The following is a 19214-nucleotide window of genomic DNA, read 5'->3' on the forward strand; positions in this document are numbered from 1 at the left end:
AGCAGCCGACCGAACTCTTTAACCAAAGCAACTTGTAGTATACGTATAATATAGGCAAATAGGCAATGGAATACGGTGGTTAGACGGCGGAGGTTGTTTTATTCGATATATCTCTTTATATCTGCTCTGAAACTAATATTTAATGAATGGTTACACATCGGAACAATTTAGTAAACATATTCAACATATATAACATAATGTGTGTACCAATATACAATGCTTGGGACAACACTTGCTACACTTGAAAGACATTAATCACTTTACGTTTTATAAATTATTAAATAGCAATTAAATCACACTTGAATATAAGCGATAGTAATATCATAAAAGAGTAATGAAGACATCAAAGGAAATTATGCAAATATAATTAAAATGACAAGCTAATGCCAGATCGTATAAGAAGTAGATATCTAGAGACTTATGTATTTGGCATTATAATATGATTTCAATACTTTTTATATGTCGAACAATCATGTAAGATATAAATGTATATATGTATATTTTTGAGAATAGGAAATTCACAACAATCCTGTACTTGACGAATTTTTTACACGTGTTTTTCAGGGAATATACATTTACTGAAATACATGAGTCCAATTTACAGCATACGCTGTGAACCGATAAATAGTCTAGATTAAACAAAGATAATTCTATGATTTATAATCCTTTTTTACACCTATAGGATTTTTATGAAAACAAAGTAATAATTATTATACGTAAAGATTATTTAAACACATGAAGAATTATAAGAAACATCAGATCTGACGGCATTGAATTCTAGTATTTTATATTTTCCTTCTAGTACCTTTCCCCTATGTCAACTTATTCCAATTCGTAAATTCTGCTGTAATCACTAAATCGATTGGTCTATAGTTTAAAAATTCTTACGTTTCAGCTAGGGACTTTCTAAGCATGCAATTGGTAGCTCAATAACGTGGCCTATTTATAAAGGAGCCAGTGTGCCGACGTACGGAGAACGCAGGCTGCTTTCGATCGGTGTTGGTGTACAGTGTCGTAGTTGGGCGAACAAAAAACAGACAGGGTTGAGCACGTTGTATTCCGGGAGTTAGATTGTTGGTTTGGTTGCGTAGTCTTAATTGGTGCAAGATGTTCCATCTGAAAACTTTAGCCAAGTCGTCGGCTGCGTTGAAGCAAGGTGTAGACGTCCAGGGTGCCTTGGCTCGTGCAGTACCAGCCGCAATTCAAGCTCGTAATTTCGCCGATCATCAAATACCGGACAGGTTGAAAGATGTGCCTACCGCGCCAAATCCAAAATTCTTCGACATGGTTGAGTATTTCTTTCATCGCGCTTGTCAGATCGTCGAGGATAAGCTAGTCGAGGATATTGGAAAAGGATCAAAGCTTAGCGTCGAGGATCGCAAGAAAAAGGTCAAGGGTATCCTTATGCTTATGCAGCCCTGCGATCACATCTTGGAAACATCCTTCCCGCTTAGACGTGATTCTGGCGACTATGAGATGATCACTGGCTATCGTGCTCAGCATTCCACTCATCGAACACCTTGCAAGGGAGGTCAGTCGCTACTCAGTTATTTTTGTAAAACTGCAGAATGCTCTTTGAAGAACTACATGTACAAAAACTAAACAATTCACAGTTAACTTTAAGAAAGAGTTGTATTCTGGAGTTTAGCCGTTATTTTCATAGCAGAATAGAACGAAATCAAATTTGAAATGGAGTAGCGATCGGTTTTTGTTTGTCAGAAAGGAAATTCTACCCAGTTTATTGACTTTCATCCAATATTTAAACAAGTACAACATTCAAATTACCGCAGATGTTTTAAATTTCTAAAAAGTGTTTGCGAATATCAAATTACAAGATTCAACCAAAAAATGCATGTATGCTAGAGATTAAAATATTCTCAAGCAGCTTAATAAATTATTTATTTTAACAGATATGGGTAGCAACACTTATTTCTGTAAAATTGAATGCGTTGTAATATAAGATTGCGAGTAAAAAAACCGATTGAATGTATTAAATTTGAACTCTGATGAATCATCTTACATAAAGAACCATACCTTACGGCAGTAAATCGCGAGGAAAAAGTTGGATAAAATAAACTTTGAAAAATGGAGTTTCGCTGTATATCATCATATCATCAATACCATACAGTACCATAACGCCCCAGAAATATACTAATTCATACATTAAATATGACTATCAATGTTCGTTGATATGTGAATTATTGCTATGATCCTCTTGTGTTTTCACACTCATACAATTCGGTGATTAATTCTCAGATTTCAGGCTTTTCGTACCCGAAACTGAAATTTTATTTTTCTCCGTTTAGCTAAAATGATTTCGAGCCATATTTCGGTGGTAGCAACTAATCCAAGATAAAGTTCTAAATTTTTACTATATATTATACAATAACTAAATTTTCGTCTATGCAAAAATTGAAGATACTTTACTGTATAATTCTTAAGATCAGAAATTCAAAAAACATGTCAATTTCAACTATATAAAATAAAATTCAATAACTTTATTTTCGTTCTGTAGAGTGTAATGATTCTTGTCTCAAATGTCAGGTTATCTAATGTTTTTCACTCACTTATTATTGAACCAAAAGTCTCGGCATTTTTTTATTGTCGTTTAACCCGTGATTCCCTATTACTATTATGATTATCATCACCGGGCCGCTTTCATAGCAGATGTAAGAGACATAGCAACGCCACATATTGTACCCCCACCCACGACTGTCTTCGCTATTAGTCGTCGCCGTGATTGTTAAAATAACGGATCACGAATGACAGAATGAAATGACAGAACGGCGCTGGTCCAAGTGATGCGATCGGCTGAAATGAAATAGTATATACATAAGTACTACTATTTCGTTTCAGCAACAGAACTGTGCTGCTACTATTATTTCTTAATCAGGCATTGATCGGGTGCTATTCCGGGTATAGTCATAGTCTAAACATATTTTTCCGTGGTACAGCCTAATCGGGAAATCCTTTTCAAGAAGCCATATTTCCTCATTGGATTTAGGATAATGTTAACTACAATGACCCTGATCAAATTTTAAAGATATTCATAATTAGTGTAGAGGGCGCACTGATCGTCGAACGTTACAGTATACGATGCACTGAATTACAGTCAGATGGCACTGTGCAGTCAACTATGTATTTTTGGCGTGTGTCAACCATTAATTGTGCAAGATGAATTTTATTATGGAAAGGCAATAAATTGATATGTAAACTCAAGTGCGAAAATACCAAAAACTAAAGAGTGTATTACGTGAAGAAGATAGATAGTCATTAAAAATGTAAGGCCTACGAAACTGTTCGGAAGGTATGCAATTCATGTTTGACAGGCCGAAGGTCCCTGCATGTTCGGTGATTTGTGCAATGACCAATTTCTTCAATCATTTCATGCCTAACAAGTATCAATTGAGAGTGAATATAAGTTTTCATGTGCCAGTGAACATTTAACCAGATAAATTAGTAGCAGTGCAAATTCTGAAAGCTACGTGGAAAATAAAAATGTTACAAACCAGATGAGGCGCTAGTCTGCTTTCCCATCGGTGGTCTCTATAGGGCACTAAGAAAATTTTATCGGGCCCTGCTTTCTGTCCTATTTATATTTCTACCAGAGTTATCTGTCTCAAAAGTTTTGTTTATTTTTTTACGTTTGTTTCACAGTTTTTGATAACAAATGATGCTAGTGATACCAAATGCCGACACTCGTGTGAAATTGCCGCGCTTTTCCCCGAGCTGATTCCTGCCCGCAGGGTTAATATTACAAACTCACTAGGCTAGAAATCTTTTTGTCAGGTAGAGACACTTGAGAAACATATTTTCTTTGTCTGGTTTAGAAAGACTCGAAGACCATTCTTTGGACATTTAATTGTATCAAGGTCGACTCTTTTTTATCAGCTAGCCGGCTTCGCATTGGTCTCGTAAGAATTCGTTGATTTCTGATTTCAAACTGTAGGATATTGTCTGAAAAACCTTTTCGTTTCGTCGGCTGTGAGACGAATTCCATGATTGACATGGAGTAGATTATCACGAAATGCGTATTTCCAGCGTAAAGGTTAAAAATTTCCTGTGACAATCCTTAACGGTCATATTTCAGTAAAATTTTCATAAGGATCACACGTTACGTTGGAGTCAGTGAAAGACCACGTAACCGTTAATGGTTAAACGTATAGCACACGTTATACGCGGAAAGATTCCTTTATGACAGTTGACGACGTGTCAAATCCATTTATTTTGGGAGTACTCTACACGTATTTTCATCGTTGTGGCGATCTCTGCAGTAAATTGAAAACCTCAAATAGCAAAATGTGATCAAAGAAAAACGGAAACTGCTAAAATTTCGGCAAATTGCCGTATATTCGTCTACAACTTACAGTAGTAGAGAACACGTTTCTGATACGTTACTGAAGAAGATTGAAAGCAACAACTGTTTTATCAAACGTTTACGGCATCACCAGTCGGCAAACAATTTTTCTGTTTATCGCTTCATTATTGTGGTTACGTGGTGCATCGATATGCAAACGCGGACGCAACTTGTAAACATTTCCCCGATAAACTTACTTACGGTTGCTGGCCAATTTGTGGCCTTTTTCTATCTGGGCCAGTGTTAGCTGGCCGCTCTGATTCCCAAACTGTTAAAAATAGTGTTGAACACGTAGCTCCGCGTGACGATGAAAAATCGAGTTGAACGAATCTTCGCCTTTCTCATATCCCATTGTCAAAGGTTCTATGCAGAAATGCTTGAATGAGGTAGCAGTCAGTGTGTAGCTAAGTGCTCTAAATTCATAGAGAAATAGGTACCGAGCATTTGGCTCGCTATACAGCGATAGTAAAAACGTAACTCTTTTTTGCAAAAAGTACAATCATTAATCAATATAATTTTCATGAATAAATACGAATAAAGAAATTTTTGGCAATATTCCATTTTAAATGAGTATGTTATTTGGAGTATCGTCAGTCTACAGAAGAGAATACAAATTTATAAATAACAAGAAACGAACGGCGTATAAATACGAGGCTATACAATTCGCCCAGGTAATAAGGTATATATATATATATATATCCGATAACGGAACAAGTATTGTTATTGAAAAACTTACATATGCAATTTACTTCTCATCATTCGTAAGATTCTCTTTATAGTATCCAGACACTTATTAACATTTTTAATATCTGCCAATAATGTTTTTGACTCTCGTTGTACTTGTCACTGATAGATCGAGCCTTTCGATTTGTTCGTCGACACTGGTGGAGCCTGCACATCAGTGAAGCATTCATCGCGCTAGTAAAATTGAGGTCGCTCGCTATATTATTATTTCCTTGCAGCAAAACAGCAGAGTGCGCTAACTACGGGAGACTGAAAATATCAGCTTTTGTCTGTATTTCGAAAAAGCTAGTTACGTTACACGAAATCTCGAAATCGTAATTTAAAAATTAATCTTCGTCAAGCTGACTACTAGGGCTTAATTATAACGCACGTGCACCCTGTCTTTCTTTTACTAGTTGACACAAATTTCTGTGCTTTGCTGCTACTTCTGGCTTGAAAATTACTATGTATTCTCAACTGTTCTGTTCTGCGTTCCTCGTACTTTTTACGGCTTCGTAAGTTTTTGGGGATATCACCTCAATCCGGAAGTGGCAAGACAATTATTTTATAATATATAAATTTAAAAGAATTTTTATATTTTTCTACACTTCATTCGCGTAAACATCGCCTGATACTGGTGTACGAATTTAAGCCTACCTTCCGTACGCAGTCAGACTTTATTTTCTATTTTTACATTTATTCTCGTCTTTCTATGGTGGCGTCACTTATTAGTACCTCAATCCGGAAGTGGCAAGACAATTATTTTATAATATATAAATTCAAAAGAATTTTTATATTTTTCTACACTTCATTCGCGTAAACATCGCCTGATACTGGTGTAAGAATTTAAGCCTACCTTCCGTACGCAGTCAGGCTTTATTTTCTATTTTTACATTTATTCTCGTCTTTTTATGGTGGCATCACTTATTAGTGTACATGCTAATGTTTCGATTACGTCACTTACGAAGGCTGTCACACGATTCTCTAATGTACGCTGATTAAGCAAACCGCGTTATCATTGGTTCTCACCCAAAACACATGATACAGAAAACACGCAATGACACACGACTGGTACATCTTGACTATGCGTGGAGTATTTTGCACTTGAAAAAAAGAATTATTCACTTTTAAAATAAATTCAATTCGACTTGTTTTTAATTTTATTAGAATTGTACGTTAAAATTAAATACCTGGTCAAGTTACGTTATTCGTTTAATTGCTCTTACGAGAATTGCGCAATAGTTGAAAATTTCAAAAACTCACGTACCATCCTCCTTTTCGTTAATCGTTAACGAAATGTCTCTCATTGTGCCATAGCGACAAATAATTACTACGCTCATAATCATCACAGCAGTAACAAAGACTCAGCCAAGTTTAGTAAATGGGTGCGAACGTAGCTGATATTCGGCATTACGTAACCTTAAAGATTGAAAAGTACTAGATTACAAACACGTGCCGGTCGCTCTCGATAAACAAATCAATTAACAATGCTTTGTTCGAATACGAGGTAAGAGCGAGGAAGATCAATGTTTTTCTTTAATTTTTATTACAATAAACTCATCCTCGACTTGCATCAGCTGTCAAATGATAATTTCACGATGAAAAGTACTCGTGAGAATATTGGTCCGGCCTATTATTTAGATTTATTATTTCGAACGGTCAAGTGTACAAGAATGAATGATAGATTCAAAATGGTCGAATTCTCAGTTTACCGCGCTGGTACAATGTAGGGCATATGGCATGAGGTATGGACCAAGTACTCATAGGTATCCGATTGGTCTCATTATAAATAGATAGGGGCTCGTCCGCAGGCGATTCTCTTTTTTTAGTCCCGTAAACAGGTCCCCGAACAAACTCGTGACACTGTGTTACGCATCGCTCTTATGTATCTTGTGATGTAACGCGACGTGCCAGCTGTTTGCCACTATCACTGAGGCATCGAGTTCTTTAGATGGGAGATAATCGCATACGGATTGATTACACGAGTCTGTTTTTTTTCAAGATTTGCGTTTAAAGTCTCTTTTTCCTGCGTTGCCAGTTTTCTTTGCACTTGGGTGTAAGGGATGTCGGATAATTATTACGGATGCAATTAACTATTGAGGAGTCGCGATACCGAGCTGTCTGCTGGGTTCGTGTCAAGCTTGCCAACAAATTCATAGAGTCTCTATGATATTAATAGTATCTATCTAAGATTTAAAAATAGAATACATCTGAGTTTTAAAGAGTTAATTTTCAGAGATAACGTAACAATAATGAAAGATAGCATCTTAGGCGACAAGACGTTGAAAAATTACTTTTCTTTCGGTATTCGAGTACTTTATTTATTCCGACTATTAATCGCCAGTCGGTTTAATTAAAATTATCAATAATGTACATTAGAGATTGTCGTAGTCCGATTAGACTTTTTAAGTGTATAGTAATACCAGATTGAGTGTAATTTGTGTCTTAAGACTGTTTTATATATGTACAGCGACGCTTGTCGAGATAATGATAACTTCGCGGGGTATCGTTATCGTGTTTTAAAATGACAAGACTTATTAATTTTGTAATAGCTCATGGGATCTTTGGTGACTGATAAATTTATTTTCTTATTATTCAAAGATCAGGTATTGGCAATCAGGGTGTCAAAATGTAGAGTTCCAAACTTTTCGGAGGTGTTCGTTTTTCGGTAATGCACCCTGATTCAATGTTATATTTTAAATATCTAATCTTGGCTCATACTTCTGGTACTTGCAAAAGTTTGACGTATACGGGATATGTCAATATACTTGGAAAATATGAATTTTTCGAATTAGCGTAGTGTAACATGACCATATGGCTGGCAGATGCGAAATTTAATTGAAAAAAATAATAATTAGAACCTACCAATTTGCACCTGTTGGTGCAGTACTGTGGATAAACAGATTTACTTGACACTGTACGTAGTCAATATGGTTGGCCTTAAGTAATAAAGAGCGTAAACTACTTTATTTAAACGTTTTACTATTTATAAAATCTGTTTGCCATTAATTTTGTACTCTTAATATGCATATGACGGACTTAGGCAATAAAGGTTATTAAATAATAATTGAAGGCCGATTTTGGATAATTTCTAACTCTTTTCAATGTTTCTTCTCGTTCATTAGGTATCCGTTTTTCAATGGATGTTTGCCGGGACGAGGTAAAAGCCCTGTCTGCTCTGATGACGTTCAAATGTGCCTGCGTGGATGTACCGTTTGGTGGCGCTAAGGCTGGTATCAAGATCAACCCCAAGGCTTACTCCGAGCATGAGCTGGAAAAAATCACCAGAAGATTCACCTTGGAGTTGGCCAAGAAGGGATTCATTGGTAGAAGAGATAATATGAAACTTGTTTATATATTTTATGAATAAATTGTACATTATATTATTATTACCAGGACCTGGTGTTGATGTACCTGCACCTGATATGGGCACTGGAGAACGTGAAATGTCCTGGATTGCTGACACCTATGCCAAGACAATTGGACACTTGGATATCAATTCCCATGCTTGCGTTACTGGTAAACCAATCAATCAGGGTGGAATTCATGGAAGAATCTCTGCAACTGGACGTGGTGTCTTCCACGGTCTTGAAAATTTCATTAACGAAGCTAATTATATGAGTATGATTGGTAAGTAATGGCAATCGATGAAAATATTTATAATTTGCTTTATTTAAAAACTTCATTATAATTTATTAGGTACTACACCTGGATGGGGAGGCAAGACATTCATTGTCCAAGGTTTTGGTAACGTGGGTCTTCATTCTATGCGCTACTTGCATCGTGCTGGAGCAGTCTGCATTGGAGTAATCGAACACGACGGTTCTATCTTCAATCCTGAGGGCATTGACCCCAAGGTAGGCATCAAAGGAGTAACTTCCAACAGTGCTAGTTACTTTTAATACTTTAGTACCGTACTTCAGAACTGTGTACTGAAGAACACTTATACATATAGAACTATATCCTTACACAATTTGGGTTTTTATTTGTTACAGCAACTGGAAGATTATCGTATCGAAACTGGTAGCATTGTTGGCTTCCCTGGTGCGAAACCTTACGAAGGCGAAAACCTTATGTACGAACCCTGCGACATCTTCATTCCCGCTGCAATTGAAAAAGTTATTACAAAGGACAACGCTGGACGTATCCAAGCTAAGATCGTCGCCGAAGCTGCTAACGGACCCACCACGCCCGCTGCTGACCAAATTCTCATTGAGAGGAACATCCTTGTTATTCCCGACTTGTATATTAACGCTGGTGGTGTAACCGTATCATTCTTTGAATGGTTGAAGAATCTGAACCACGTATCTTACGGTCGACTCACCTTCAAGTACGAACGAGAATCCAACTATCATCTACTCGGTAAGTTCTTTATTCTTCGTTTATATTCTGTTGATAGCAACGTAGTCCTTTTTCTCTTTCACTCCTTGCCAAAACCTCTTACTGTTTTCCTCATTCTTCTTATCGCAGAATCCGTGCAGCAGTCGCTTGAACGAGGTTTGGACCTGTTACTGACGAATTTAGATCCCGATTAATCCAACATTGTTCAGTGACCTTTTAAATCTTTCACTGTGGTTTATTAATCTGTTAACAGAATCGGTCCAGGAGTCTCTTGAACGCAGGTTTGGACGCGTTGGCGGTCGCATCCCCGTTACACCTTCAGAAGCCTTCCAGAAACGTATTTCCGGTGCTTCCGAAAAGGACATCGTCCATTCCGGTCTGGACTACACCATGGAACGGTCTGCCAGGGTCAGTAAACTTTATTGATTAGGCTTATCACAAGTTTTCGTGTTGAGAGAATCAAGGTATTTAAATATCATGTTTCCTCTCAGGCCATTATGAAGACTGCGATGAAATTCAATCTCGGTCTTGACCTGAGGACAGCTGCTTACGCGAACTCTATTGAGAAAATCTTCACCACTTACTCCGAGGCTGGTCTCGCTTTCTAAGAACACTAGTCATCCGATAAAACGACAAGTTAATAAACTGGAAAAGCAATGAGCTTGTTAAGCTATGCCGATGATCAACGGCGTGGGTATTCAGTATTTCGATAATCTTTCTCCATTGGCAATTTTCACTACTGCCGATAAAAACTCCTTTACAGTGTTAAGAAATGATCTAAACGTCTCAGATCGTTGACGTCACTTCTCCTTACTCATACTTCCTTTGCCTTTTCCGGGGAAGGTGTTCACAAGATATTCGCGAGATACACCTAATGCACGACAACGTATTTAACGTCGGGAACAGTACCATCATACGTTTTCTCTAAAACTAATCATGTGAGAGATGCGATGAAGACGCAGGACGTTAAATATTTATATATTTCACTTTTTATCAAGAAATCATTGCTTTTAATGAAAATGATCATGAAATTGTTAATGAAACATGGGTTTATCCATTTTATATTAACTTATATTTATTTGGCCTGGAGTACACTGTGCTTCTTCTATTTAGAGAAAAGGTATCCGACGTTATTTATTGGTGGGAACCCATTTGTACTGATCCGTCAAGCGCTGTGTATTATTGCAGAGCGTAATATTGTTACATGGCCGCAAACTTATGTTAATAAATGTACACCGAAAACTGAAGAATTTTTTCTTTATATCATCCTGTAAGTATCATTGAAATAGAATCAGCTGAACTGCATTCCTTGAAACAAGGAAGAATCTCAACTGCAATTGCATTGCTGACATCTCTATCGGTTCAATTACTATTTTTTTTTTCTCGTGTCACGCATACACAATGCAGAGTTTCTATAAATTACGAGCTTCCAATATTTTAAGCAATTTAATTCGATGTAATCCTAAGACTACTTCATGTTTACGTTCCAGTCATCAAATGCCTGAACATTTGGTAGGAATCGAGAAAATCGATGATCCCAATTTTTTCGAAATGGTCGAGTATCATTATCATCGTGCAGTTATGATAATGGAAAAATCTTTTTTGAAAGATTTACAAAAGTATCATGACTTGTCTGAAGAAGGTCGAACACGTCGAGTCAAGGGGATTATTAAGGTCATGTCCGTTTGTCAGAACACGATTGAGGTTACGTTTCCTATCAGGAGGGACAATGGAGAATATGAAATAATTACAGGATACAGAGCGCATCACAATACGCACAGGTATTGCTAGTGCGAGATACATTTATAAGAATACTTATTCTAATTGCATGATCAACCAGGTTACCTTGCAAAGGTGGCATGAGATTCGGGCCCGACGTGACTAGAGACGAAGTTCGTGCACTGGCATCACTGATGACATTTAAATGTGCTTGCTGTAACGTTCCGTTTGGTGGAGCCAAAGCTGGTGTCGTCATAGACCCTAAGAAATATTCTGCTCAAGAATTACAAAAGATCACTAGACGATTTACACTGGAACTTGTTAAAAAGAATATGATCGGTCCAGCGATTGACGTTCCAGCTCCTGATGTCAATACTGGTCCTAGAGAAATGTCCTGGATGGCTGACACTTACTCAAAGACTCTAGGTAGACCGGAACTTCCATAAAAAAAAAGTAACTGATTCAAATAAAGATTTTAGGATTGAACGATATAAATTCCCATGCTGTGGTCACTGGTAAACCTATAAATCAGGGTGGAGTTCAAGGCAGAAGCGAAGCGACGGGTCGCGGAATTTATCATGCTGTGGATAATTTTCTTTCTGAAGAAAAATGGATGTCGCATGTTGGCCTTAGTACGGGATTTCCAAATAAGACTTTTATTGTTCAGGTACGTGTAAAACCTGTTGAGTCAATAAGTCCACAAGAAAGTCCAGTGAAGAAATTGTTTCTTTTTTCTAAATCAGGGATTTGGCAACGTTGGTCGTTTTGCCGCGGTATATTTCACCAAAGCCGGAGCCAAATGTATAGGAGTGATAGAACGTGAGGTCTCTTTGTACAATGAGAATGGCATAAATCCCGAGGTATTGAACTCAAAAAGCATGTTCAACACGACATATAGCAAAATATAAAATGTCCTTGTAATAATTAAGGCGCTGATAAAGTATTTCAACAATAAGAAAACTGTGAAAGGGTTCGATGGTGCTGATGAATACAATGGCGAGAATTTGATGTACGAAAAATGTGACATTTTTGTGCCAGCCGCAGCGGAGAAGTTGGTCAAAGGAAAAGATGCTAAGAAAATTCAAGCTAAAGTGACTGCAGTATCTAGATATGTAATAGAAAGTTATTTTAATGAAAATAACAACGTATCTGTGTCCCTTAGATCATAGCCGAAGGTGCAAACGGGCCCTGTACACCGGAAGCTGATAAAATTTTTCTCGAAAAAAACGTATTGGTCATTCCCGATTTATACATGAGTGGTGGCGGTGTAACAGTATCATATTTTGAATGGATCAAAAATATTAGTCATGTCTCCTTCGGCAGACTTCATTTCAAATACGAAAGAGAATCTAACTATCATCTACTGGGTATAGAGAACGTTTTTATTTGTTTTATTAAAAATCTTAAAGATTAAATTTTCGTTAGATTCCGTTGAACAGTCGCTAAAGGACAAAATCGATGGAGTTAAAATAAAACCTACTGACGCCTTTGAGAGAAGAATATCAGCAGCGACGGAAAGAGACATAGTTAATAGTAGTTTGGACAGTTCCATGGAAACCGCAGCTTACGTAATACTTTAGCACTAGTCACAGTCGAAAATCTGGCACCGCTGCGAGTCTATACAACCTGTATTCTTTCTTTGGGTTTGCCGATTGCAGTTTCAACCAGTTTCAATCTATAATATCCTATAGGCAGAACTTTGAGGTTAACACTGGGTTTAACAAGAGCGCGTAAACACAGACATAGACCTGATTATTCTTATGAAATAAAATCGATTTGCTGAGATTCATATAAACACAGATTAAAATTAATTTAGAGATCCTCCTGAAATCACTAGTCAGAGTCTTCAGACTGAAAATGGGTCTAACGGCTCATTCAGACCAAAGATAACGAACAGCGACCAATAGGCAAGATTTATTTGCTCGTTGGTCTCCTTATTCTTCTGCTCTTCGCTGCCTTTGGTCTGAATATACCCTAAAATTTTTCAAAATTGGACTTTGAGATTTAAAACGAGATTTGTTAACACCGTTTTCAACCTAGAGTCATCATTTTTGGAAATAACTGACAACTGGAGGCTCAGACTGGTGTTAACCCACTCGAGTGTCGCTATCCCGTAATTTTGTGTAGAATAAATAAATTCAAACCGGTGCTAATTTTTCGACTCGAGATCCAATATACATTATCGGACTTGCATTGACTCTTTTATGTTTCAGCGGATTATGGAAACAGCTAATAAATATGATCTCTGCCTGGACATAAGACTAGCAGCATATTGCTATGCCGTGGAAAAGATTTTTCGAACGTACGAGGAAGCAGGACTAGCATTTTGAATTGCAAATAATATTGAGATCTAGAACATAAAAAATGTCCAGAATCCTTATATGAGCGATGCAGAAAATTTAAAAAGATCATGTGAATTTCGCAGATTATTATTAGCATTAGAAATTAACGTTGCATATAATTTCTTAAAAATTAATATTCAAACTGCAGAAAGATTTTTCTTATCTTATACGATTTAAAGTTAAAATTCCATATTGATCTACCATAGCTCATTTCTATACAAAGGATCCACCAAGGGCGTAGCATATAGAACATATACAGTGGGTCTATACATATACATAGAATCTATTAAGAGCCGTTCATTTTCTTTATTCACAGTATAATCAGCGATGACGTCATCTGCCTGATCCTCGTAACTATGTCCCATATTTTCGTTTATGCAAATGTCTACTCCGTGTCCGAGAAGTAGAAGATCCTACGATTGTTAAGAGGTTGCGTAGGTCTGTTATTATGGTCATCCTTGTTACTCAGGTGAATGGTTCTGAACAATTCAATCTACAAACCAAGAAAAAAAAAGCTTTAGAGGAGAAATCTTAATCACTTACCAACCCTGGAACTGTGCAAGTCCTGGGCGTACCATAAGCTGTACCCTGGGAGACCGAGTGGACTGGTGTCTATTAGACACATTCGTATCTATCAGACATAACCCGCTAAACATTTAACCAGTTGAGAAAATTGCAATTGGACATTCCTCAGTAATTGATATAAGATCCAAATATATATTTACCAATTGGATAAAATTCGATTACTCATGAGGAGCAATTAAACGTGGTTTCTTCGAACCAAGCCCTTGATACAAATTTGAAGCCTAACTTTTCACTGCTGAATCGGATACCTCGTCTCGATACTATAGATTTAACTTGGTCAAAAAATCAGAAAATATATTTCAATTGTAACCCACGTACGGCATTTAACACTAAACCTACCGACATATTATATATACCTATTTCTACCGATGGCTGTCAAATGACCGCTTTCGAAATAAACATTATAGTCTTTTCCAGTTGATTATAATTAATACAGAATTTAGCATAGTCGTGCAGTAAGCTCAAGAAAAATAAAAACCTGGAATTTAACAATTTTGATTAAAGTCTCAAAAGCGGTCATTTGACCGCTCTGGTAGGTTTAGTGTTAAAATTATGTTTAATGTATCAATTTAAACCTGAATCGAAAAAACTAAAATTACTTGCTGCTAGTATATACTTGGGCTTTGTCCAATTAGGAAGTGTATATTCAGATATTCTATAAATGACTATGGAAATATATTCAACTGGGATGACTATTTATCCGTGTTATGACTATATCTAATCGATATGAATACAAACGGGTTGTATGTTCAAATGGCAACATCTGGGAATGTCCAGTTGGAATTTTCCTCAATCTCAGTTGCATTTTATTTCTAGTTCACAGAGTCGACGAAAAATCGCGAAGGATTTCATAAGGGCAGTGGGGTATCGACGTACCCCATAATACAGCTCTAAGGTTAAAACCATAATTGTATATACCTGTTTACGAGTCAAACTCAATGGCTCCGAGGCCAATATCCAAAGTACCGACTCCTGACACGGCGGAGTTGTCAGTGATCCCAGATAAGCAGTGTACTTGTCGTGAAATTCCAAGTGAAATCTTTCTAGAGGAAAAGGTTTGATATTTACGTGACTTCCAGTTTCCGTTATTGCCTTCAAACCTTCCCGAAGGGAATCCAAGGCATAATTTGATTCTTCGTTTAACTGCAATTCAACATATATATATTTCCGTTATATAAAATATATTTATATAGCGTCAACTGCCCACTTATACGTCATAAGGTGTATGCAACAGTTACGTAAAAGTCATAATCGCAAGAAATGTGTTTACAAGTAATCAGCGAGTCATCTTGAAATGCTTGTTTCTTTATTTTAGGAATAAAAAGGGTATCTGGATAATTACCTCGTAGAAAAATGCAACCACGAGGAGACCGTCGAAGTTTTCCCGCGCTTCTTCGAAAGACTGGTAACGATTATTGTGGTGCACTAGGTGCATTTCAATAGGAAAACTGAAATTTTACTTTTATCACGACGAAGAATTATTTTTAGTTATTTATTTATTCACTTACTCTTACCTGTAATTATTGACCGTGTGCTCGCTTCCTACTTCGTCATGATGTGCCCAATGAAAGTGCATGCTGTCAAAGACGTAGACGGAATCCCCAGCTGCGCCTCCAGTAATATACGGTGGATTGTGTTCCCATTGAACCTTGATTTCCACTGTCAAATAATAATTCTAAATGTTTGCTAATTGGCAGGAAATGCTAATATCACCGTAACGTTACTCAGCTCAGGAATAAAATGCGTTTTTCTTAAGAAATCGAAAACAACGAAATCCCTAGGCAATGGCATTCTGTGTAATTCACTGAAATAGATAGTGCAAGAGAAGAATAAAATAATCGTTCCATGCTCGTCCATGCAAATCGTATGCAAGGCCACGTGTTACTCGATGAGGATTTTCTTGTTTTTGCATCTGTCAAAAAACATTTTATTCGCGGACGACTATGAAAAAACTTACTTACCTGCATGGCCGTTATTTTCGAGAGACATATTTAACGGTTGCTCGCGGTATCCTTTCCAAGTCAGCGGATTGGCTGTTTCTATAAGCGCCATGTTGGCGCTGAGGATGTTTACGGGAGATTGTCTCTGGCCGTTGCAATTTGAATTATAGACTTTCCATTCTTCAGGGTTTTTGTAAGAATACATGGGCAACTTATCGATATGAGTTTTATGATTTCCGGATTGCTCACTGTGAATTGCTGCACCTGTCACCCGACGATATCAAAATTTAATATAATATTGTATATAAGCAATTTGGATTTTTAAAAAGTATTTTCAAAATTACTGCTTGTACTAATGGTCAGTACTAAATGTCTGACTTACCTCGCAGCCTTGGTGCAAAATGGAGAAAGATTATTGAATAGAAATTTAAGAGCTTCGACATGATGACTTTTTGTTAGCTGCTGAAATTAATAAATCGCTTGAAAAATGGCGGGTTTTCAATTACGTAAGTTTCATAATTTTTTTAATTATGCAACAAATTTCTTAATTATCGATCTTTGCGTATGGATATTTAGTATAATATTTTAAGCACTCGAAGTATCAAAGTAGAGTGTGAAGTTCGCAAGAATCGAGGACGATAAACGACTATTCTAGTTCCACCGATTGGTTCACAATTGAGGATGCGTAGTTCATCCAACTTTCGTGAAACTTTTAGAAGTGAAAGTAGACCAATTTTGAAAATTACTGTAAAGGTTAACGGTCGATCGATAAGGAGCCTTTGTATCATTTAAGGTAGTCCGAGCAGTACAGTCCCATTACGTGAAAGTGAAAATGAAAAAAGATTTAAACAAATGTAAAGCATGAAATTAACATTCAGAAAGCTGTATTTGAGAAACGGCAAAGTGCCTGTAACGTTAAAAGAAATAATAGTTTCAAAATTATTAACAATAGCAGTAGGTACATAGATTTTTGAATTTCAATTTCATGCTTTATATTTGTTTAACATTTTTTTTCATTTTCACTATCACGTGATTAGACTGTACCGATCGGACTACCTTAACAAAAGCTAATGCCGCTAAGCAATTCTGACAGTTGAACTATAAAACTAATCGGTGTTGAAATCTGAGAACGGGCAAGTATAACAAATTTTTAAAAATAAATTATAACGTTGTACTCATTATGAAAAATAGAATATATTAACAGACAGAATAAAATGAAAATTTGTTAAATTCTTCTTTTACCTCTGCAGTATGAAATATCTTTGCTTCGAACTGACTTTACGAAATGTCGGACAAATAATGACAGCAACTGCATTCAACTAGAAAGATAACTAAATGTACAATGCCTGGCTGGACAGTTCGGACTTTCAATATATACGTGAACCTACAAACACGTGTTCTATATACCTATATATGCAGTCATGTTATATTGATACACTATGCAAATTCATACATCTGAATTCCTATTCTTCTGGCGAGTGCTCTTATCGATAAGGTTATTCAAGCATCATAAACAAAGTAGTAATAAAGATTAATACGTGATATAAAGTTGAAAAGTTAATTAGTGAAAATATAAGAAAAATGTTTATTTATATGTGTTTATTATATAAAAAATGTTTATTATATACATAATTTTATGTGACCCGTAATTTTGTATTTGATCGTCCATTAAGTCGACTTTATCACTCAATTAAGAAATAGTTGTCATGCTACTTGTATCTGCATTTTAATTGAAATTTTAAAGTTCTTTTTTCCCCCTCACTATACACGAGAATCGTATATCGAGAATTTGGTAAAAACGTATGCATTACGTAAAGCAGGGTATAACCGTAAAATTTACCATTCTGAAGAATATCGAATTTTAAGCCTAGAACGGTACCCTGAAATTATTTTTCTCGGAGCTATTCTTTCTCCCCTTTATAATATTTTAAATTGTGAACCGTTAGGGTTAATTCCCTCTGGAATAAATGTCGGATTTCTATCAGATCGACTTGGTCAATAACAAAATTTCTGACGACATGGCAAGTGCATAAAGTTCGAATGCTGCTATTAGTCACCCTGTGTAGCGTTTGTGTTTGAAAATTTGCAAAAAAGCGGTTTCGTAATTTCAACTAAATGCATAGAAAAATTAATATTTTATATAAACAGACGTGCAATTTTACAAAAGTTTAATTTCTACAAGTATAACGTTAGACGTCAAGTTTCTCCGACTGTCCATTTTTTGACACTTTCCCCGTTATAGAAACATTGCTCAAACACGTCAATCTACTTGTTACGATTCAATAATGTTTCTTAGACTTATCTGAATTTCCTGTGTTCTATGTGACAGAAGGTGTATATGGTTGTAACGTAGCAACGTATCAAATAAAAACTTGTTTATGAAATATTTTTTCTTAATAAAACACCTTTTTGACAACTAAACAGTATCAAAGAGTGATTTTGCAAAGAATTATATTCTTCTGAAAATGTTAACTATAAAAGAGTGGACGAAAATTGTAATCCTTTATTTTCCTGTAATTTTCTCGAACAGTAATGACCATGAAAAAAATATTTACACACTTTATTTAAACGCGGCAGCAACTGTCTGTGCGACCAGTACCCTGTGATGTTTGACAGAATTGTTCCCGTACATTAAACTATAATAGTCGTGGCTTAGTAGAACATCAATTTTCTTGACAATCATCCCGAGCAAGAAGGTTTTACTGTATTATCACACGTTAAATTTTATTATCTCATGCGGTTTTCAAAAGTAGCAGCAGCAATAGTATTTCGAATAGTTCGGAAAAGGCTTTGTTATATTTCACTTACAGTTGTGCAGGGGTGGGTTACTTTTATTGTACGCATTTATATAGTGAATCACTCAACCGAAGCAATTAATTTCTGACGAAACAGTTGAAAGGTCACGTTTTACCTCCACCGAAGATAACGTGTATTCATTTTCGAGCTCATTGCACTTTGACACGGGAGTATATTGCTTACACTGTATTTACTATTTTTATATAGTTTGTTGCACTTATTTTGTGTTTTTTTTTGGTTTGTGTACGATTGATGCAAATGCAATTAATTTCTTGATTTCATATGATAAAGTTCAGTGCCGTTTCATAAGGATATGGTAACGTGCTGATTGTTCAAAGCGTATAGTGTATACCTGAGGAGACAGGAATTTTCATAATATTTTTAATTCTTTGAGATCGTTGTCTTAAGAAT

General features: G+C 36.2%; 3 protein-coding genes and 1 long non-coding RNA gene across 10 annotated transcripts; 2 read left to right on the top strand and 2 right to left on the bottom strand.

The window, feature by feature from the left end:
- The first annotated feature begins 953 nt into the window (after nt 1–953).
- On the top strand, nt 954–10663 carry LOC107262716 (glutamate dehydrogenase, mitochondrial). 3 transcript variants are annotated; one of them, XM_015729196.2, is made up of 8 exons: nt 954–1531; nt 8206–8406; nt 8477–8710; nt 8780–8937; nt 9076–9442; nt 9551–9577; nt 9675–9829; nt 9913–10663. In XM_015729196.2, the coding sequence occupies exons 1-8, from the start codon at nt 1108–1110 to the stop codon at nt 10027–10029; spliced, it is 1683 nt and encodes a 560-aa protein (XP_015584682.1). In that variant the 5' UTR covers nt 954–1107; the 3' UTR covers nt 10030–10663. The 3 variants fall into 3 exon arrangements, with proteins under 3 accessions (XP_015584682.1, XP_015584683.1, XP_015584684.1); XM_015729198.2 differs by lacking the exon at nt 954–1531 and adding an exon at nt 3168–3307; XM_015729197.2 differs by lacking the exon at nt 9551–9577 and having other exon boundaries at nt 956–1531.
- On the bottom strand, nt 3314–6449 carry LOC107262720. The gene is made up of 3 exons (XR_001536512.2): nt 6271–6449; nt 5094–6183; nt 3314–4720 (listed from the first exon to the last, which is right to left on the bottom strand). It is a non-coding gene; the product is annotated as an uncharacterized LOC107262720 (long non-coding RNA).
- LOC107262715 (glutamate dehydrogenase, mitochondrial) lies at nt 10291–13497 on the top strand. Its single transcript, XM_015729195.2, has 9 exons — nt 10291–10691; nt 10912–11202; nt 11262–11566; nt 11620–11807; nt 11884–12000; nt 12070–12231; nt 12303–12507; nt 12566–12708; nt 13354–13497. The coding sequence occupies exons 1-9, from the start codon at nt 10372–10374 to the stop codon at nt 13468–13470; spliced, it is 1848 nt and encodes a 615-aa protein (XP_015584681.1). The 5' UTR covers nt 10291–10371; the 3' UTR covers nt 13471–13497.
- A 51-nt stretch (nt 13498–13548) lies between these two features.
- On the bottom strand, nt 13549–19128 carry LOC107262719 (carbonic anhydrase 2). Of its 5 annotated transcripts, none has more exons than XM_015729204.2 (7): nt 18816–19128; nt 16390–16469; nt 16029–16271; nt 15582–15726; nt 15410–15515; nt 14986–15210; nt 13549–13975 (listed from the first exon to the last, which is right to left on the bottom strand). In XM_015729204.2, the coding sequence occupies exons 2-7, from the start codon at nt 16448–16450 to the stop codon at nt 13868–13870; spliced, it is 888 nt and encodes a 295-aa protein (XP_015584690.1). In that variant the 5' UTR covers nt 16451–16469; nt 18816–19128; the 3' UTR covers nt 13549–13867. The 5 variants fall into 5 exon arrangements, with proteins under 5 accessions (XP_015584690.1, XP_015584688.1, XP_015584687.1 ...); XM_015729202.2 differs by lacking the exon at nt 18816–19128 and adding an exon at nt 17250–18370 and having other exon boundaries at nt 16390–16466; XM_015729201.2 differs by lacking the exon at nt 18816–19128 and adding an exon at nt 17250–18370.
- Nucleotides 19129–19214: the final 86 nt, after the last annotated feature.

Source organism: Cephus cinctus, unplaced genomic scaffold, assembly GCF_000341935.2.
Source record: "Cephus cinctus unplaced genomic scaffold, Ccin1 Ccin1_scaffold0126, whole genome shotgun sequence".
NCBI classification, from domain to species: domain Eukaryota; kingdom Metazoa; phylum Arthropoda; class Insecta; order Hymenoptera; family Cephidae; genus Cephus; species Cephus cinctus.